The 19,787-nt window shown below is 42.8% G+C and overlaps 1 protein-coding gene across 1 annotated transcript in view; it reads left to right on the plus strand.

Annotated features, from left to right (window-relative positions):
* Positions 1-19,560, plus strand: part of RIF1 (replication timing regulatory factor 1) — a 36,253-nt gene extending 16,693 nt beyond the window's left edge. Inside the window, exons 14-36 of the mRNA XM_058809743.1 lie at positions 570-670; positions 1,902-1,988; positions 3,316-3,389; positions 3,480-3,660; positions 5,693-5,800; positions 6,062-6,211; positions 7,560-7,659; positions 8,431-8,695; positions 10,052-10,094; positions 11,469-11,671; positions 11,838-11,937; positions 12,325-12,468; positions 12,759-12,901; positions 13,502-13,591; positions 13,669-13,723; positions 14,314-14,586; positions 14,692-17,148; positions 17,519-17,650; positions 17,941-18,018; positions 18,113-18,228; positions 18,507-18,660; positions 18,946-19,054; positions 19,289-19,560. Of these exons, the coding sequence (XP_058665726.1) occupies positions 570-670; positions 1,902-1,988; positions 3,316-3,389; positions 3,480-3,660; positions 5,693-5,800; positions 6,062-6,211; positions 7,560-7,659; positions 8,431-8,695; positions 10,052-10,094; positions 11,469-11,671; positions 11,838-11,937; positions 12,325-12,468; positions 12,759-12,901; positions 13,502-13,591; positions 13,669-13,723; positions 14,314-14,586; positions 14,692-17,148; positions 17,519-17,650; positions 17,941-18,018; positions 18,113-18,228; positions 18,507-18,660; positions 18,946-19,054; positions 19,289-19,551 (5,426 nt within the window). The 3' untranslated portion in view covers positions 19,552-19,560. The remainder of the gene's footprint in view (positions 1-569; positions 671-1,901; positions 1,989-3,315; positions 3,390-3,479; positions 3,661-5,692; positions 5,801-6,061; positions 6,212-7,559; positions 7,660-8,430; positions 8,696-10,051; positions 10,095-11,468; positions 11,672-11,837; positions 11,938-12,324; positions 12,469-12,758; positions 12,902-13,501; positions 13,592-13,668; positions 13,724-14,313; positions 14,587-14,691; positions 17,149-17,518; positions 17,651-17,940; positions 18,019-18,112; positions 18,229-18,506; positions 18,661-18,945; positions 19,055-19,288) is intronic.
* The last annotated feature ends 227 nt before the right edge of the window (positions 19,561-19,787 follow it).

Below are 19,787 nucleotides of genomic sequence, written 5' to 3' on the forward strand. Positions count from 1 at the left end.
AGTAATTCTGTTCTAGTTTAAAGCAGTTTCAAAAGAAAAACAACTTCCCCTCAAGTCTTCAGTATTGAGGAATGGAGACAGAAATTGAAGTGTTTGACTCTTTTCTTCATTGAAATTCTGTTCCACAGTAGAGTTTACAGATGTATAAAAGTTGTTTCTCATTTTAAAAATAGGAAAAAGTTTGTATTATTAAGTATATTCTGGACTTTCCTTGGATAAAGAACATCATCCAAGAAATAAACATACTTAATAATGCAAACTTTTAATTGAAAATCAATCAGAACACGACGAATTCATCCATTCTTTGCATGAATACAACATTCCACAACTTTAATGTACCAAAAATCAAATCCTTAATGAAACAAAGATGTTTCCATTTCCTAATTACACTTGAAGGTTTTTATTTAAAATTTGGAGTTTCATTTCTGTTATGAGCAGAACATACCTGAATCTCTGAAGGATTTGGTGAATTTTTACAGATTTACACAGAATTTTTTTGTTTTTCCGCGGGAAGTTTGGTTGATGCTGAGAGAGATCATTCTGTTCTGACGGAAATATTTGTATTTCAGGGAATAAGAAGGAGAAGGGGGGCTCAGAGGTGCTGCCCACGCTGCTGCAGGCGCTCCGGAGCATCGTGAGCAGCCGGGCGGTGCCCGCGCACAAGGCCCTGGTGAGTTCTGTGCCCAAGGCCGGGAACGCCCGGCGGGGGCGGGGGCTGGGGAATGGCGGCGGCTCCGCTTTCTGCTGCGCTTCGGCCAGTTGGGGTTTGGAATTTTATTGGGATTTTTTATGGATTTTTTGGTATTTTTTTGTAAATTTTGGGGGTTTTTTTGTAAAATTTTTTTTTTATTTTGTGTAATTTTTTTTGGTATTATTTTGTAAATTTTTTGTTATTTTTGTGTAAATTTTTTGTTATTTTTGTGTAAATTTTTTGTTATTTTCTTATAAATTTTTTGGTATTATTTTGTAAATTTTTTGGTATTATTTTGTAATTTTTTTGGTATTTTTGTGTAAATTTTGGGGGGTTTTTTTTGTAAAGTTTTTGGTATTTTTTTGTAATTTTTTGGGGGTTATTTTGTAATTTTTTTGGTATTTTTTTGTAATTTTTTGGGGGGTTTTTGTAAATTTTTTGGGTTCTTTTTGTAATTTTTTTATATTTTTTGTAAATTTTTTGGTGTTTGTAAATTTTTTGGGTTTTTTTGTAAATTTTTTGGGTTTTTTTGTAAATTTTTTGTATTTTTTTGTAAATTTTTTTTTATTTTTTGTAATTTTTTTGGTATTTTTGTGTAAATTTTTGGGGGGTTTTTTTGTAAATTTTTTGGGGGTTTTTTTTGTAATGTTTGTGGTATTTTTTGTAAATTTTTGTAAATTTTTTTGTAAATTTTGGGGGGTTTTTTTGTAATTTTTTTCTATTTTTTGCTATTTTGGTTTTTTTTTTGTTTTGGGGTTTTTTTGTAATTTTGTATTTTTTGGTATTTTGAGTTTTTTTGTTTTGGGGCTTTTTTGTAATTTTTTTGTATTTTTTGGTATTTTGTTTTTTTTGTTTTGGGGTTTTTTTTGTAATTTTGTATTTTTTGGTTTTTTTTTTTTGGGGAGTTATTTTGTAAATTTTGGGGTTTTGTTTGTTTTTTGGCTTTTTTGTAATTTTTGTATTTTGGGGGCTTTGCTGGGTTTATGTAGCATTTGGTTGGTTTTGTACTTTATCTATATTTGTATCTTTTTGCATTTTATCTGTATTTTTGTGGTTTTTTTGTATTTTTTTGTCTATTTTTTGTGTTTTTTATAATTTGGGGGGATTGTGGTTTTTGTATTTTATTTCTATTTACCATATTTTCCTTAAAACACTTCAGCCCTCAGCAAAAATACATTTCAATTTTATTTTTTAATTTCCTCCTGCCCAGTCTCTCATTGACATCACTGCCAGGGAGCTGCCCCCCAAAGCTCTGGGGTCCCCAGCGTACCAGGTCGCTGACATGGATCTTCTGCATGTGAGTTCATTCATTAGTTTTGTTCATTCATCCGTTCATTCATCCGTTCATTCATCCGTTCATTCATCCGTTCATTCATCCGTTCATTCATTCATTTGGGGACTTCATTGATGCTGCGAAGTTTTGGAAAATGAAATGATTTCGTGTTGCGCATGACTTTGTTTGAGGCCTCACTAATTGAAATGTGTCGTTAATGAAATTACTGCACAAGAAGGGCTGATATTGGCAACTTCTAATGACTGAATTTCTGGCTAATAATAATAATAATAGTAATAATAATAGTGAAATTCTGGGTAATAATAATTTTGAATTTCTGGGTAATATTAATAATAATAATAGTGAAAATCTGGGTAATAATAATTGGGAATTTCTGGCAAATAATAATAATAGTGAAATTCTGGGTAATAATAATTGGGAATTACTGGCTAATAAGAATAATAATAGTGACAATCTGGGTAATAATTGTGAATTTCTGGCTAATATTAATAATAATAGTGAAATTCTGGGTAATAATAATTGTGAAATTCTGGTTAACAATAACAATTGTGAATTTCTGGTTGATAATAACAATTGTGAATTTCTGGCTAATAATAATAACAATAATAATTGTGACTTTCTGGCTAATAAGAATAACAATAATAATTGTGATTTTTCTGGCTGACAATAGTAACAATAATTGTGATTTTTCTGGCTAACAATAGTGACAATAATTGGGAATTTGTGGCTAACAATAGTGACAATAATTGGGAATTTGTGGCTAACAATAGTGACAATAATTGGGAATTTGTGGCTAACAGTAGTGACAATAATTGTGACTTTCTGGCTAACAATAGTGACAATAGTTGTGACTTTCTGGCTAACAATAGTGACAATAATTGGGAATTTCTGGCTAACAATAGTGGCAATAATTGTGACTTTCTGGCTAACAATAGTGACAATAATTGGGAATTTCTGGCTAACAATAGTGACAATAATTGGGAATTTCTGGCTAACAATAGTGACAATAATTGGGAATTTCTGGCTAACAATAGCGGCAATAATTGGGAATTTCTGGCTAACAATAGTGACAATAATTGGGAATTTCTGGCTAATAATAGTGGCAATAATTGGGAATTTCTGGCTAATAATAGTGACAATAGTTGTGACTTTCTGGCTAATAATAGTAACAATAATTGGGGATTTGTGGCTAATAGTGACAGTGAATTTGTGGCTGATGACCCTGACTGTGCTCTGTGGCTCAGTGGGATGCAGCACAGAGCTCCTGCTGGAGGTGGGGCTGCCCCTCCATTCCCCAGTGCTGTTTAACCTCTCCCATCTCCGTTCCCAGGGCACCCCGGCTCTGTTCCTGATCCAGCTGCCCTTCCACGACAGCCTGCTGGAGTGCTGCGTGACAGACGAGAGGTACTGCAGCTCTGAGCCCCCCAGGAACTGCATTTCACCATTTCTGGTTCAGCTGGGAAACCCCGACTCTGACTGTGCCCTTTCCCCCAGGTTCTTTGGGATCCTGCAGGCCCTGGTGGGGTTTGCCCTGTCCGGGCCCACCTCTGCCCTGGCCTTCAGTGAGTCCGTGCTGGGCATCATCGAGCAGAGTGCGGGGCAGGTGGGCAACAAGGAGCACCTGTGCAGGATGTGGAGCATCGTGGTGAATCCTCTCACTGAGTGGATCAATCAGGTAATCCATTCATTGTGGTGAATCCTCTCGCTGAGTGGATCAATCAGGTAATCCATTCATTGTGGTGAATCCTCTCACTGAGTGATCAATCAGGTAATCCATTCATTCATTGTGAATCCTCTGAGAGGATCAATCAGGTAATCCATTCATTCATTGTGGTGAATCCTCTGAGAGGATCAATCAGGTAATCCATTCATTGTGGTGAATCCTCTCGCTGAGTGGATCAATCAGGTAATCCATTCATTGTGGTGAATCCTCTCACTGAGTGATCAATCAGGTAATCCATTCATTCATTGTGGTGAATCCTCTCACTGAGTGATCAATCAGGTAATCCATTCATTGTGGTGAATCGTGATCAATCAGGTAATCCATTCATTGTGGTGAATCCTCTCACTGAGTGGATCAATCAGGTAATCCATTCATTGTGGTGAATCCTCTCACTGAGTGGATCAATCAGGTAATCCATTCATTCATTGTGAATCCTCTGAGTGGATCAATCAGGTAATCCATTCATTCATTGTGGTGAATCCTCTGAGTGGATCAATCAGGTAATCCATTCATTCATTGTGGTGAATCCTCTCGCTGAGTGGATCAATCAGGTAATTCATTCATTGTGAATCCTCTCACTGAGTGATCAATCAGGTAACTCATTCATTCATTGTGGTGAATCCTCTCGCTGAGTGGATCAATCAGGTAATTCATTCATTGTGGTGAATCCTCTCGCTGAGTGATCAATCAGGTAATCCATTCATTGTGAATCCTCTGAGTGGATCAATCAGGTAATCCATTCATTGTGGTGAATCCTCTCGCTGAGTGGATCAATCAGGTAATCCATTCATTCATTGTGGTGAATCCTCTCTGAGTGATCAATCAGGTAATTCATTCATTGTGGTGAATCCTCTCGCTGAGTGATCAATCAGGTAATCCATTCATTGTGAATCCTCTGAGTGGATCAATCAGGTAATCCATTCATTGTGGTGAATCCTCTCGCTGAGTGGATCAATCAGGTAATCCATTCATTCATTGTGGTGAATCCTCTCTGAGTGATCAATCAGGTAATTCATTCATTAACTCAGCAGTGAGTGAGTTCATTCATGAATTCAGCAGTGAATGAATTCATTCATTGATTCATTCATTGTGAATAAATCATTCCGCAGTGAATTCGGTTCTCTTCCCCACACCCACACCGCCACAGGAGAGCTTTAATGACCATTTATGTGACTTTTTAAAGGAATTTTGCTGAGCATTTGTCTGAATTTTTTAAGAAAATTTGCTGAGCATTTATCTGATTTCTAAAGGAATTTTGCTGAGCATTTATGTGACTTTTTAAAGGAATTTTGCTGAGCATTTATGTGAATTTTTAAAGGAATTCCATGTCTTGAAGTGATGCTGGAATTGCATAGCTTGGCATAATCCTGCTGGTGAAAACCATGGAAAGCTTCCCCCAGGAACTGTTAACTCTTTAATACCATGAACTGTTAACTCTTTAATAGCATGTATTCATGTATACCATGAATTAATATTCATTAATTCATTCAGCATGAATAAATCAATTAGCAGTGAATTCAGTTCTCTTCCCCACACCCACACCCCCACGGGAGAGCTTTGCTGAGCATTTATCTGATTTTTTTTAAGGAATTTTGCTGAGCATTTATCTGAATTTTTTAAGGAAATTTGCTGAGCGTTTATCTGATTTTTTTAAGCAATTTTACTGAGCATTTATCTGATTTCTAAAGGAATTTTGCTGACTGGAGTTGGTAGAGAAATGGAAAAAGAGAGCAAAATGAGTATAAAGGTTAAATATTCAAATGTCCCAGTTTGAGATAAAATTTGAGTGGTGACTTCCCAAAGGGGTCTCATTGAAAAAAGCAGATTGTAGCAGCTCTTCCCCAGAAGATAATCTGGAGATAATGGTGTTTGGGAGATAGTCTCCTTGGAGAAGAGTGGAAAAAACTGTTTATTTAACAAGAAAAGTATTCATAAGTCTGAGGAAATGAATGATATTAAACCAAAAACTCTTTTCTTGTTGCAGAATAATGAGGTGAACCAGGGGGATGCCCTGGAGCACAACTTCAGTGCTGTGTACAGTGCTTTGTTGCTGCCAGTATCCCACATTTTCCCCACTCAGGGATTCCCACAGGTAACAGCAAATCAATCTAATTAATCAAATTAATTCAAAACAATGTTGGGTTTATCAAATCTGTGAACTCTCAGAGCTGACTTTGGGTTCAGTCAGCCGGGTTTGGGTTCAGTGTAACACCACGGATCTAAAACCCTAAACTTCCAACTTCCAACCCTAAACCTCCAGCTTAAAACCCCCGGTTTTGACAGCAGAACGAAACCCAAAGCAAGATTTTCTGTGCACAGGAATTGAGATTTCCCACGTTTCTCTCTGTCCAAGGCCACTCTGAAGTCCTTGCTGCGCTCCTGGTCCGAGCTGTACCGCGCCTTTGCTCGCTGCGCTGCCCTGGTGGCAACAGCAGAAGAAAACGTGTGCTGTGAGGAGCTGTGTGCCAAAATCGTGGCTGGGCTCGAAGGTGAAACTCCAGTAGTGAGTATAAAATGATCATTTAGCAGATCTCTTTTTCACTGAACCTAAAAACGTGTGTGTAAATCCTGATGTGGTGATTTCTGCAGTGTGGGGTGGCTTGGGGGAGAGTGAAGCTTTAGGAATTCTTTTTGCTGGCAGGAGTTGGTAGAGAAATGAGGAAAGGGAGTGAAAATAAGTATAAAGGTTAAATATTCAAATAGTTAAGCAGATTTTAGATTTGTCTTCTAATTAATAATAATGGCTAATGAGTGTCATGGTGGTGGTAAATGGAATTTGTCCAGGTGAAATGTATTTATAAGTACCACAAACCCAGGCACTACAGTTAGGAAGGAGAAAATGGAACCATCAGCCTTGTAGACTAAAATTTAAGGATTTTACTCCTAAAGCTGTGTAAAAAAGAAAGATTTTGAAAGAATCAGTGGTTTTGTTGCCTAAATTGTCTATTCCCAAATTCACACCACGTTTAGTTTGGGATCTAAAATCCCTCATGCATAAAGTTCACTTTGGAAAAAACACTGTGAAAAACACAACAAAATGGAATTAAAAAACCTGGAATTGAGAGGATTGCATCATTGCAACCTACCTTGGATGCTGCTGTATCCTGATAAATAAATGAATACCACTTTTAAAAATCAGTAATTACTAAACAAGACAAACAACTTAAAAGTTCAGTGGGAAGTTATATTGAGACTTCTTTTAGCTCACAATATCAGTGTTCCTTTTAAAGCAAGTTTGGCCTTATTTAGGAAAATTTGGATTAAGAGAGTGGGGAAAAAAGCAACTTTGCACATCTTTTTATGCACTAAAAATTATTTGTGATTTGTGGTTTGACTTAATTGTTGTGCCTGTAATGACTTTTCTGGCATCCAGGCTTTATCCTTGAGTACACAGTGAGCTTTGAACCTTAATTTTATTGATTGATCCTAAATGTGGATAAATGATTTAATTGATAAATGATAAATTAGAAAAATTGGTAAAATTGATAAATGGTTTTTAATTGATTTATCCTACATGTGATTCCTTCTCCCAGCTTCCTGCCACTGCTGGCTGCTTTAGACACTGTTTATCTTAATTATTAGAATTAATAAGCCCATCCTCACTGGAAATGTGTATTTAAAATGGAATTTTATCAGTTTCACTGATCATGCAAAGCAACTTCACCCACCTTTAATTAAAAGTTGTTTCTTTGCTGTCCTGAACACCAAGAGTGGTTTTTTCTGTCATTGTTGCTCTTTTGAGGATTGACTTCTAGTTTTGGTGGTTGGTTTCTGATTTTGCTGCTTGATTTTTGTTTTTTCTGATTGATTTCTGTTTCTGCTGATTGATTTTTGTTCCTGTTTCCTCTCAGGTGTTCTCCATGCTGGAAGGTCTCACCCACCTTGTGTCAGTCATGGTTGACTGCATCAACTTTGCTCCCTATGGCACTAAATTCCAGCCCAAAACCAGATGTAAGGAAATACTTTCATTTTGGGGGTTTTGTGACTTCAGGAGTTGGTTAAAAATTAGAGTTTAACAGAAGACAAAGAGTCATTGTGTATAAAATATTCTTTGCTTTGTTTCCTTTTCCCACTTAAAGTGTTAAAGCTGAAGAGGTAATTCCCAAAAAAGCACAATTCAGTAAAAAATGAGTTAAAAGCTGAAGAGGTAATTCCCAAAAAAGCACAATTCAGTAAAAAATGAGTTAAAATTTACCAGTCTGATGGGAATTTGTTAAAGTGGTAAAATGCAGTGTGGGGCTGCTGAGGGGATGAAATGCTGTAATTGGAAATTTTGATGAGGAAGAACATAATGTAAACTTGACTTCCAAACAGATAAAATAATAAGGGATTGTATTTCTCCTTCCCTCCTGTTCACTGTTCCACAATTTGTGTGTCAGCTGCTATCTGAGGAATGGATTTTTATTTTCAAGTAGGCATTCAAACCTTAAAAATTTCAAGTAAAAAATTTCAAGTTCATTAAAACCTTAAAAATTTCAGGTAGGCATTAAAACCTGCAGAGTCTGAGCAGCCAGAAATATAAATAAGAAGACTAGAAATCAGATAAAATTACACATTAAAATTGTGGTTAAGCTGTTAAATCAATTTTTAAACTATTTATGTGTAGATCTGGTTTGGGAATTGAAGCGAAGTGGTTCTTCCTCTGCAGACTCAACGTTCAGCTGTCTTTTCATGTCGGTTAAGGGGAAAAAATCCAATTTTTAATGAATTTTTGGACCTCAGCTCCGCAGACCCCCACGGACTGGGCCAAGAAGAAGAAGGAGCCCCTTGGCAAGCTGAGCTCTCTGCTGAAGCTGCTGCTGCTGCTGCTGAAGTGGTTCCACGAGCTGAGCCGCGGGGAGCAGCAGGCAGAGCCCCTGCTGGCGCCCGGGCTGGCCCTGCTGGCTGCCCTGCACAGCATCATCAGCCACATCTCCCTGCCCTCCCTGCTGGGCACCACCCTGGGCACCTTCTCCCAGCCCCTGGCGCTGTTCTACGAGAAAAACAGGTCAGGATTGAGGGGATCTGGGCTGGGGGAACACAAAAGATTGGAGTTGGGTGGGATGGAGTGGGGTGTTCCCGGGGAGAGACGAGGACCCGACTCCGTGTTTCACAAGGCTGATTTGTTATTTTATGATAGATAGGACATTAAAACTGTGCTAAAAGAATAGAAGAAAGGATTTCATCAGAAGGCTGGTAAGGAATAGGAATGGAATGATAATAAAATCTTGTGACTGAGCAGAGAGTCTGGACTGCCATAAATTAAAAAGAACCCCATGAGCCCAATCCCAGATGCCCCTGTTGCACCCCAAAATGCAGCAGCAGATAACCATTGCTGCATTTTGTTCCTGAGGCCTCCCAGCTCCTCAGGAGAAATAATCCTACAAAAGCATTTTCATAAAACATCTCCCTGACAGTGGAGCTCAGGGTCTGCAGGGCTCCAGAAAAGCTCCGTATCTCAAATTGTGATCTCTCCAGAGTGACTCTGTTGGCATCTCTGCAAGGCTCAGAAGTTTGCTTTCCACACCCTGCAGTAAGGATATTTATTGATAGAAATAAAGAAGCATTTTTAAGAAAAAATAAGAATTTTACATTAAGTTTTCTAGGAAATTATTGATAATTTCTTGAGGTGCACCAAAATCCTTCAAGTTTTGAAGCAGAAGAAAATACTGGGAAAAACTTTGCTTGGTGCTTTTTTCCTGAGCATTGTTTTCCCTGTATCTATTCATAAAAATTAAAAAGATTTTTTTCTGAGTATCATTTTTTAAAAAAGATTTATTCCTGAAAAAGGAAAAGTTGGATAAATATTTTTGAAGAAAGACATGTGGAAGCAAATAAAAATTTGGGAACCTCTTCAACTTGGAGATCACAGGCTTAGAAAATGAGTTTAAAAATGGAGATTGCTCACGTTTTCCTGGCTAATTGTACCTAAAGTTTTTTTTGTACATGGAATATATTTACATGGAATATATTTATTTATGTGAAATCTCTTTATTTATATGGAATTGTTTAGTTTATGGAATTGCTTAGTGGTACTTCAGCTTTTTAATGCAAATGTGTTTAAGGAGAGCATTTAGAGTGCAATTAGAAGTTCATTTATAAGAAAAGCTTTAATTTTAAATTTGTACTGATTACCACTGACTTTTCCATTAATTCCTCCTGAAGTCAGCATATCATGGAATTTAAAGGATGATCTGGGAAACTCCATCAGGAAATTGTTTAATCCCCAACTGAGGCTCATTTCACAAAATTATTCCATCAAGTTACTCACTGAAACCAGTGTGCAGTGCTGGAATTAGTTAATTTTTTATGCTTGGGATAAATGAGACAGCAAAATAGAAATAAATTGAATTTGTTTTGGCAGGCTCCCTGAGGTGCCCAAAGTGTACAGCAGTCTGAACAACAAGGTAAATCTGCATAAATCACCGTGGGCTTGGCGAGATGCAACAGCAGAGTTCTCCAGGCTGTTTCTCCTGTAATAAAAAAAAAAATTTAAATTAAAAACAATTAAAATTTAGAAGTAAGGATTTGGGGGGCATGTGGAACAGCAGAATTCTGCTATTTCTTCTGTGTTATAAAAAGATAATGAAAAATGTGATGAGGATAGAGATCTAATTTTAAAATTCTTTTAAATTAAAAAATATAGAATTTAAATTTTAGACGTAAGGATTTGGGGGAGATAGGGAACCACAGAGTTCTTCAGGCTATTTCTCCTGTAATTATAAAAATACTTTTAAATTAAAAAAAAAATAATTTAGAAGTAAGGATTTGGGGGAGATGTGGAACAGCAGAGTTCTGCCATTTCTTCTGTGATAAAATAAAAAATGGGATGAGGGTAGAGATTTAATTTTAAAATTCTTTTAAATTTAAAATTTAAATTCTAGAAGTAAGGACTTGGGGGTGATGGGGAACAGCAGAATTCTGCCATTTCTTCTGTAATAAAATAAAAGATAAAAATGAGATGAGGGTAGAGATTTAATTTTAAAATTCTTTTGAATTTAAAATCTAAATTCTAGAAGTAAGGATTGGGGGGAGATGTGGAACAGCAGAATTCTGCGATTTCGTCTGTAATAAAATAAAAAATGGGATGAGGGTAGAGATTTAATTTTAAAATCCTTTTGAATTTAAAATCTAAATTCTAGAAGTAAGGATTGGGGGCAGATGCAGAACAGCCGAATTCTGCCATTTCTTCTGTATTAAAAAAAGATAATAAAAATGTGATGATGGTGGAGATTTAATTTTTAAATTCATTTAAATTTCTTTTAAATTAAAAAAAATCAAAATTGAATTTCTAGAAGTGAGGAGCACTCAGCCCTGGGACTTTAATGCGATGTGACATTTCGGGCTGTAAAAATAATGTCGAAAATGAACTCGTAACTGAAATATTTTGAATTTTTGTTGGAAATTTTTATTAACCCCGCTGTGTTTTGTTCTCCCCAGCTGGAGAAGCTGCTGGCAGAGATCCTGCAGTGCCTGCAGTGCCACTGCCCGGGCTCGTGCGACTCGGAGCTGCTGCAGCAGCTGAGCCCGGTGCTGTGTTAGGAAAAGATAATGTGATGAGGATAGAGATTTAATTTTAAAATTATTTTAAATTTAAATTATTTTAAATTAAAAAAAATCAAAATTGAATTTCTAGAAGTGAGGAGCACTCAGCCCTGGGAGTTTAATGCGATGTGACATTTCGGGCTGTAAAAATAATGTCGAAAATGAACTCGTAACTGAAATATTTTGAATTTTTGTTGGAAATTTTTATTAACCCCGCTGTGTTTTGTTCTCCCCAGCTGGAGAAGCTGCTGGCAGAGATCCTGCAGTGCCTGCAGTGCCACTGCCCGGGCTCGTGCGACTCGGAGCTGCTGCAGCAGCTGAGCCCGGTGCTGTGCGCGGCCTTCCAGCACAGGAGCCGGCAGATCCGGCAGCAGAGCGCCCAGCTCTGGAACTGCACCTTCGCCAAGGCCTCCTCCCTCACCTACCCGCAGCAGCTCAAGTAAGGAACAGCTTCTTCTTCTTCTTCCATCCTCTCATGAATGGTGCTGTGCCATTCTGGTGCCTGGGCGAGCTGGGCGTGGTTGCGTTGTGAGCTGCCGCTCTTTTCCTGCACCTTTCCCCTCCCATAAATCTAAAATAATTTTCTGTTTTTTGCTGTTGAGCAGGTCTGTGTTAAGCCAAGCCAAAAAGAAAATCCCTCTGCTGCTACCTGGTTTTGAGAGCATGGAGGTGTCTGAGGAGTGCAGTGGCCCCTTCTCTGACCTGGTAAATGTTTTGTTGGGAGTTGTTCAGCAGGGAGTGAAAGGTCAGCTGGGGTTTTTAATCTGATTGACCTGCACTGGTTTCATATTAAGGATGATAAACTCTGCTGGGTTAGCACTATCAAAAGACTCAGCTTGTTTTTGCCACTTCCTGCATTGTAAATTTAGAGTTCTAGGAATTTCTTTGAAATAATTAATTTTTTAAGTTGATATCTAGGAATTTGAGTTCTAGGACTTTCTTTGAAATAAATAATTTTTTAAGTTGCCCTCTACATAATTCAAAAGAAATCCATGGGTGTGGGTTGGTTTTATTCTAGAAATTACCACAGGGTGGGTTTGTGAGCTTGGAGTTCCTTCCCACAGCGCATTCAGTGTGGGTTTGTGTGGACAGATGGAGAATTCCCAGCTGGATGCAAAGATCAGTGGAATGGAGGTGAAGGTGGGACAGAAACGAGATTCAGCCTGGGCGCAGACGAGCGAAGCCAAAAGTGATGGCAAGGACAAGCCCAGCAACGTGCAAGCAACACCTGCAAAGGTAAAGTGATCCCAGAGAGGGGCCCTGCAATCAAATCCAGGCTCTTCAGGGCAAAATCAGCACTTTGGGGATGCTGAAATATTTTTCTTTCCTGCTTGGGCTGCCTAGCAGAGTCAGAGTTAATGTTCCCGTCAGAATTTTCTGTGGAGGTTGTGACAGATTTGGGTTTTGGTGGGCTCTGTGTTTGGCAGATCCCTCACAGAGATAGGCCATGCCCTTCAGAAATTCCTGGTTTTCAATTCCTCTCTTGTTCCTAACCCAGGATTTGGTGGTTTTTTATCTCTTTGCAGTTAAAACTAGAATTTCCATCTCCTAAGACAACAAGTGAGACGCTTCTGGAAGAGGAGAAATCTGTTGATTTTGTGTTTATTCCTCCAGAAACAAAACCAAGAATATTGACAGAACATCAGAAGGAAGTGCTTAGGTCAAAGAGGTCTGTCATTTATTGTTTTAACTTCATGTGAAATGTCATTCCTTGAGTAGCTGAGCTTGACTTAACTTCAGTTCCTGTTTCTCACACCTCCCCAGGCCACTGAGTCTTGTTCTTCCATACCAGTTATGGAGTTTAAAGCTAAGAGAGTTCCTTGCTTTGCTGTATTAAAGCAACCAAATTATTCTTGCAGTGGCATTTCCTCTTCTGATTAATTACACTCTCTCTAGTCTGTTTGGAGTTCAGATTTTCACTTTGTGACTCAGAGTGTGAATTGTGTAAAACAAGCTGAGGATGGGATTTCTTTAGTCAGCAGCAGGTCAGGAATTAGGATATTCCCAAGACTCACCTTGATTGCAGAAGAACCTTTAGAATGATCTCTTTTAATGAGAGAAGTTAATATTGGTGTGTTTCTGTGCTTAGGCAGCAGCAGCAGTGTAAGCAGGGCTTGAGGCAGGAACTCCTCTGGGCTGTGGTGAATTCTTTGCAGAGAGGGAATCCCAATCAAAGCTTTTATTCCCCAAAAATAAAGATTTAATGCAGCTGATAAGAATGGCCTTGAAATAAGGAGATAATAAATTCCCATTCCTGGTGTTGTTGCAGAGCTGACATTCCTGCCATGTACAACAACTTGGATGCTTCCCAGGACACCAGCTCGTTCTCCCAGTGCAGCCAGAGCCAGGAGGATTCTTTGTGAGTACCAGTGCCCAGCTGTGGTGATTTAAGGGTTCTCCTTTGGAGCAGCACTGACTTCAGTCATTCTCTTCTAGGGAAATGCCACCTGCAGTAGAAACTGCCAAAGAAGACCCTGCAAACCAACCTCAGGTAATTTCCCATTGTCTGATGGTCACTAAAATCAGAATTTTTACCAAGCATGAGAGGTTTTGTGATTTGTTCTCCATTCTCAACACCAAATGAGAGAAAATTTAACACATTGCAGTGTTCTGCTTTATATCATTTATTCCTTTAGGATTAATTAGAATGTCATTTAGGCCAAATCACTGGTTATTTGATGTTAGGATGGAAGAATTTATGTGAGCAGTTTCTGATCACCCACATGCCTGTGCTGCCCCAGTATTTTATTGGGATAAACATTGTAATTCCTGAATTCCTTTTGGGGAGGACTTGCCTGAACAGCTGCTGTGCTAACAGCCAGTCAGAGCAGGTGAAATACAGCAAAACTTCAAGCATTTTTGTGGTTATTTGTTTTGGGATTAAATGGTTTTAAAAAGCATCTTTTACAGCTATCAAAGCACAGATAATAAATCATTTGGTGGTTAGAAAAACCTTGTGGGTGTGTTGTTTTCTATTGCACCAGAACTGCAGTTGGCTGTTGTATAATATTCATTGGGCAAGTACAACTGATCCATTTGATTCCTGGGACAAACCTTTTGCTGTTGATGTTTTTGGGACAGGAGGAGAACGTGGGGAGTGAAGGATCTCACTCAGAGGAGAGCCCAGCCTGCACCAGCGAGGAGGAGGCCAAAAATGAGACAGCTGAGATGATCCCAGAGGAAACCTCCTTTGGAGAAGATATGGAGACAAGCTCTGTGGAAGCAGCTCCTCAGGAGGCCTCAGCAGGGAAGGAGGACACCTCAGATGGACACCTGGATGCCAGCAGCTCAGCAGGGAAGGAGGACACTTTAGATGTCACCAACAGCTCAGTAGGGAAGGAGGACACCTCAGATGTCACCAGCAGCTCAGCAGGGAAGGAGGACACCTCAGATGTCACCAGCAGCTCAGCAGAGAAGGAGGACACCTCAGATGTCACCAGCAGCTCAGCAGAGAAGGAGGACACCTCAGATGTCACCAGCAGCTCAGCAGAGAAGGAGAACACCTCAGATGTCACCAGCAGCTCAGCCTCCAGTGACGTGGTCTCTGGCACGCCCCAGCCCGTGAGCCGGCGCCAGTCCTTCATCACGCTGGAGAAGTTCGGGGCTGCAGAGAGCAGGCCCTTCAGCCCAGCCCCTCTGGGCTCTGTGGCAGAGCTGCCTGGGAGCCCTCCTGAGGCAGGCACACGGGAGAGCAGCAGTGACAGCAGGGCTAAGGCAGAGAAATCTGGGGAGGAGGGCAGAAACGCCCCAAAAGCCGAGGCCGCCGTGCCTGCCCGCAGGGTGACGCGCCGGCAGAGCAGGATGGAGCTGCAGGGCAGCAAACCCAAACTGCAGGGCAGGCCTGAGGAGCCCCTGGCCCCTGAGAGCCTGCAGAGCAGTGCTGGGCTGGGCTCTGCAGGGCAGGACGTGCAGCACATCCTGCTCAGCCACTCGCAGGCGCTGCTCTCCACCGAGGCAGACATCCAGAGCGCCCAGGGTGCCATCGCTGAGATGGACAAGGCCCGGGGGCAGGACTCGAAGGAGAACACGGACTCGAAGGAGAACACCCCCCCAGAGAGCAGCAGCTGCCCCGAGCAGCCCCCGGGGGAGGACAGCCAGGTGCCACAGGCGTCCCCGCAGCAGAAGCAGCTCAGACGCTCCTCCAGGAGACGCTCGGAGCCCCTGGAGAGCTCCTCGGGCAGCCAGGACAGGGAGGATGGGCCCCCAAAGAGAGACAGGAGGAAAGAGGAGGAGAAAGCTGGCCAGAAGAAGCTGTCCCAGGGCAAAGGCGACGGATCCCAAAAGCAGAAAGGAATTCCTGGGAAAACCGCGGAGAGCGCAAAAGAGAGCAGCCAGCCCGAGAGAGTGGCAGAGGAGTGGGGCTCCAGGGACTCCCCTGCTCTCAGGGGGCTGGAGGAGGAGGCTGGCAGGGCTGGCAGGAGGGCAGAGGAGGCCCCCAGGGCAGAGGGGGAAGGCACAGCAGGGCCAAAGGTGGAGCGGCCGCGCTACCACACCAGGAGATCCTCCCAAGGGCTGCTGGCCAGCATAGAAAACTCTGAGGCTGACACCTCTGAGGGCAAGGAGGAAAGCACAAAGAAGAAAAAACCCATGAAAGTGAGGAGTAGAAGCAATTCTCTGGAAGGGAAATTGAAAGAGGGACAGGCAGGCAGCCAGAGCCCTGAGGGACCTGCCCAGGGAAGTGAAACCAAGAGTGCACTGGAGGCCAGTAAAGGTGAGCCTGAGCTTGGCACAGGGGCTGCAGTGCCAGCTGAGCCCGGTGGCCTGGAAGAGCAGGAAATTGCTGCAGAGGCTGAGGGCTCTGGCAGCTCTGAGAGTCCAGGAGCTCTGCAGGACACCAGCGTGGAGCCCAGCAAGGCTGATGCGTCCCTGGAGTCTCTGGGCAGCCCCTGTGAGCCTGAGCAGGATGGGAGAGCAGCAGAGGAGAGGCAGAGCAGCACAGGGGACTGTGCCCCAGCTGCACACACTCCAGGGGCTGAGCCCTCCTCTGTGCAGAGCCCCGAGTGCCACAACAAGAGAAGCAAAAGGGTGAAAAAAATCAAGAGCTGCGATTGCTGCTTCAAAAAGCCAAAGCAGCAGGTGCCTGAGTCAAAGCTCTCTGAGTCTAAAATGGAGAAAGCTGAGCTGGAGGAGCCTGAGGGCACCCAGGCCCAGACCCCAGCCCAGACCCCAGCCCAGAATGTTTCTGGTCCCTCAGACCTGGAGGAGAGCTTGGCCCTGGCTCCCTGTGGAATGAGCACTCCATTGCACCCTCCTGAGGAACCCAGCACCTTCAGCCTGGACAGGCAGGAGATGGATGTGGAGAACCTGCAGGGAAGCACTGTGGGGGTGGAGGAGCAGAATCCAGAGGATCCAGAGGCTTCAGCAGCTGAAACCACCGAGTCCATGGAGGAAATGCAGGAACCTGCTGAGCAGAAGGAGCAAACAGAGCAGGTTCTGCCTGAGAGTGTTCCTGAGGAGCCCAGGGAGAGCTGCCTGGACTCAGGGGAGCAGGGGGAAGAACCAGCAGCTGCAGAAAAGGAGGAAATAAAGGAAAATGGAGAGCTGGAGGAGGTGCCTGAGGAGCCGAGTGTCGACAGCAAACCTGAGGAGAAAGAGGTGAAGGAGCTGGAAGGAAATCGGGAGGATAAAGGAGAAGCTGAGAACTGCGCTGGGGAAACTCGTGTTGGTGCAGATCAGGAGATGAAGGAGGAACTGGAGGAGAATGAAATCAAAGTGCCTGAGAGCGGGGCCGTGGCAGAGCAGAGCGTGGATTCCCCCCTGAAGGGGGCAGGGGATGCCCCAGGGCAGGTGGCTGAGAGCCCCACCAGCCTCCAGGCCCGCTGCACATGGTCCCCCTCAGCCTCCCCCTCCACCAGCATCCTCAAGAGAGGGGTCAAGAGGAGCCAGGAGGACGATTCCCTGTCGCCTGCCAACAAGGTACCCCTGGGAATTGGGTGCTGCTCCGCGGGGAACTGAAATCACTCCGGATCTGTTAAATAACTGGCGACTGTGGTGAATAATCTCACAGGAATGGTGAGGTTTGGGTTTGGAATGTGCCGGATTTGCATTGTGAGGGTTTTATTTTGAAGCAGAGCACCCTGGATCGCTGCACATCCAGGAGCAGCACGCTCAGGGTTGTACACAGAGATTGCTGAGGGAATCCTCAGTCTGTCCTTGGCTGAAACATTCCCTGGGTCGTTCAAGAACTTCAATGATGCCAAACTGAATTTCTTTGTCTCCTCAGAGTGACCTCCCCAGGCTGTGCTGGGCTGAGTTCCCGCTCTGAAACCTCCCTCTCTCTCCTCAGATCCGTCGAGTCTCTTTTGCAAACCCCATTTTCCAGGAGGGCCTGGCAGACGACATCGACAGGAGGAGTCCTGTCATCAGATCCCATTCCTCACCCTCCTCCAGGAGCCTTAAAATCCTCTCCAGCATGCAGGTCAGGGTAAAGCCTGTACAATACTCTGTGTGTCCCAAGTATTTGTGTATTTATCAGAAACAGCATGGCTTTGGTGCATGTTTGTAGTCACTTACACACAGTTGTAAGGGCTGAGGAGCAAAAGTGTAAGAAACAAAACTGCCTTAGCCTGACTCATTCTGTTACTGTGAACTCTGAGGTTTCAGGGGCTAAAATCTCACTATTAACTGAATTCCTGCTGTTAACTGAATTCCTACCATTGACTCAATTCCTACCACCCTGAGATGTTTTTTTCCTCTTTTTCTATCCAGCACATTACCACTCCAACCAAAGGATTTCTGTCCCCAGGATCTCGTACCCTTAAATTTAAGAGCTCAAAGAAGTGTTTAGTAAGAAGTGCTTTGGTTCATGTTTCCCTTCTATTTTTTTTCCCTGTTTTCAGTGGGTGACAGTGAATTTAATGCTCTGCCTGTGTTGTCCCAGATCACAGAGATGTCCAAGGAGTCCCTGCCGTGCCTCTCGGAGTTTGTGTACCCTGCCTTGGCCGGCTGCAAAGCCCCTGTGGATGTCATTTTACCTCAGATCACATCCAACATCTGGTCAGTGGCTCCTTGCTTTTGGAGGTGATTTCAGTAAAGACTGAGCTCTTACTGAGCCTAAGTTTTAGCCAGAATTCTTTAAAGGGAATGGGGTTGGTTGGGTGAGGAAGAAACTTGAATATTTTGGCATTTTTCAACTTTTTTGGTGACGGAAAAGCTCCCCAGGGTTGAGGAGTTCGTGCAGGGCCAGGAGTTGGATTGATGATCCTGCGGCTCCCTCCAGCTGGGGATATTCCCTGATTGTGCACCAATAACCCATTTTGCCTCCCCTGCTGCAGTGCCAGGGGCCTGGGGCAGCTCATCCGAGCCAAGAACATCAAGACCGTGGGAGACCTGAGCACTCTGACAGCCCTGGAGATCAAAACCCTCCCCATCCGCTCCCCCAAGGTCTCCAATGTCAAACGAGCTCTGAGGGGATACCATGAGCAGCAGGTAAAGTGGGATTTCAGCACCCTGGAAGCCAAAATTGATCCCATTTACTGCAGCAGGAATGGTGCCTTTTTCCTTCATTAACAACAGCACTTTAAAATTTAATCCCTGCCTGCCTCAGTACCATGAATTCAAGATACAGATGGCTTGGTTAAACTGTTATTATTAACAGGAAAAGTGATTTGATTTATTATAATATTTATAATTTATTATGATTTATAGTTTATTTATTACTCACCTTTTTTTTTTCCAATCTAAAAATGTTTTCTCTCCCCCAAAAACGCCCAGGTGAAATCTCGGGTGTTGGAGGAAAGCACAGTGCTTGAAGATGCTGAGAAGCCTGGGAATGATGTGGAGGAGAAATCTCTGAGTGGAGATGAGGAAAAACTTGCAGCAGGTACCTTGCTGGTGGCTTTTTGCTTTGGATTTGGAGGGTTCTGCTGTGCTGGTGGAGAGAATTATTTTGGGTTTAGGTTTCTTCTAACCCTGAGGAAGGGCAGGGTGCAGTGCCTTTCTGGGAACGTTTCCCCTGGAATAATTGCATTGCAGGCTGCTCAGAGATGTGATTTTGTACAAACCAGCTGGAATTGTGCTCGGATTTCCCTGCATTGTCTCCTTTGCCTCCCTGCAGATCTGGTGGACGCAGGCAGCAGCACCAGCGGCAGCAGCAGCAGTGGCAGTGGCGGCAGCACCAGCGGCCCTGAGCCGCCCGCCGTGGATCTGCTGGGGCAGGTGCAGGCTCTGGCAGCCCAGCTGAGCTCCGAGGGGCTCGGGGCCTACTCGGGCCGGCAGCTGCTGGAGATGCAGGAGAAGCTGCTGGGGATGGCCTCGAGCATCGCCCGGAGCCTGCAGGGCCGCTGGCTCTGCCCTCCCCACGCGGGCACCCCCGAGTAGCCGCGCCCGCCCGGGAGGGCTCCTCACTGCTCACCTGCTCTGCAGCCTGCTTGGGGCTGCAGCAGAGTTTCTTAACATCTTCATGGATTTTTTTCCTTTTTTTTTTCCCCTCTTTTATTTCTTTTCTTTTCCTTTTTTTTTTTTCCTTTTTTTTCTTTTTTTTTTTTTTTCCCATATTTTCCTTTTTTTTTCCCTTTTTTTCTTTTTTTTTCCTTTCTTTTTCCCTTTTTCCTTTT

This window comes from Ammospiza caudacuta, chromosome 8 (genome assembly GCF_027887145.1).
Source record: "Ammospiza caudacuta isolate bAmmCau1 chromosome 8, bAmmCau1.pri, whole genome shotgun sequence".
Taxonomy (NCBI): domain Eukaryota; kingdom Metazoa; phylum Chordata; class Aves; order Passeriformes; family Passerellidae; genus Ammospiza; species Ammospiza caudacuta.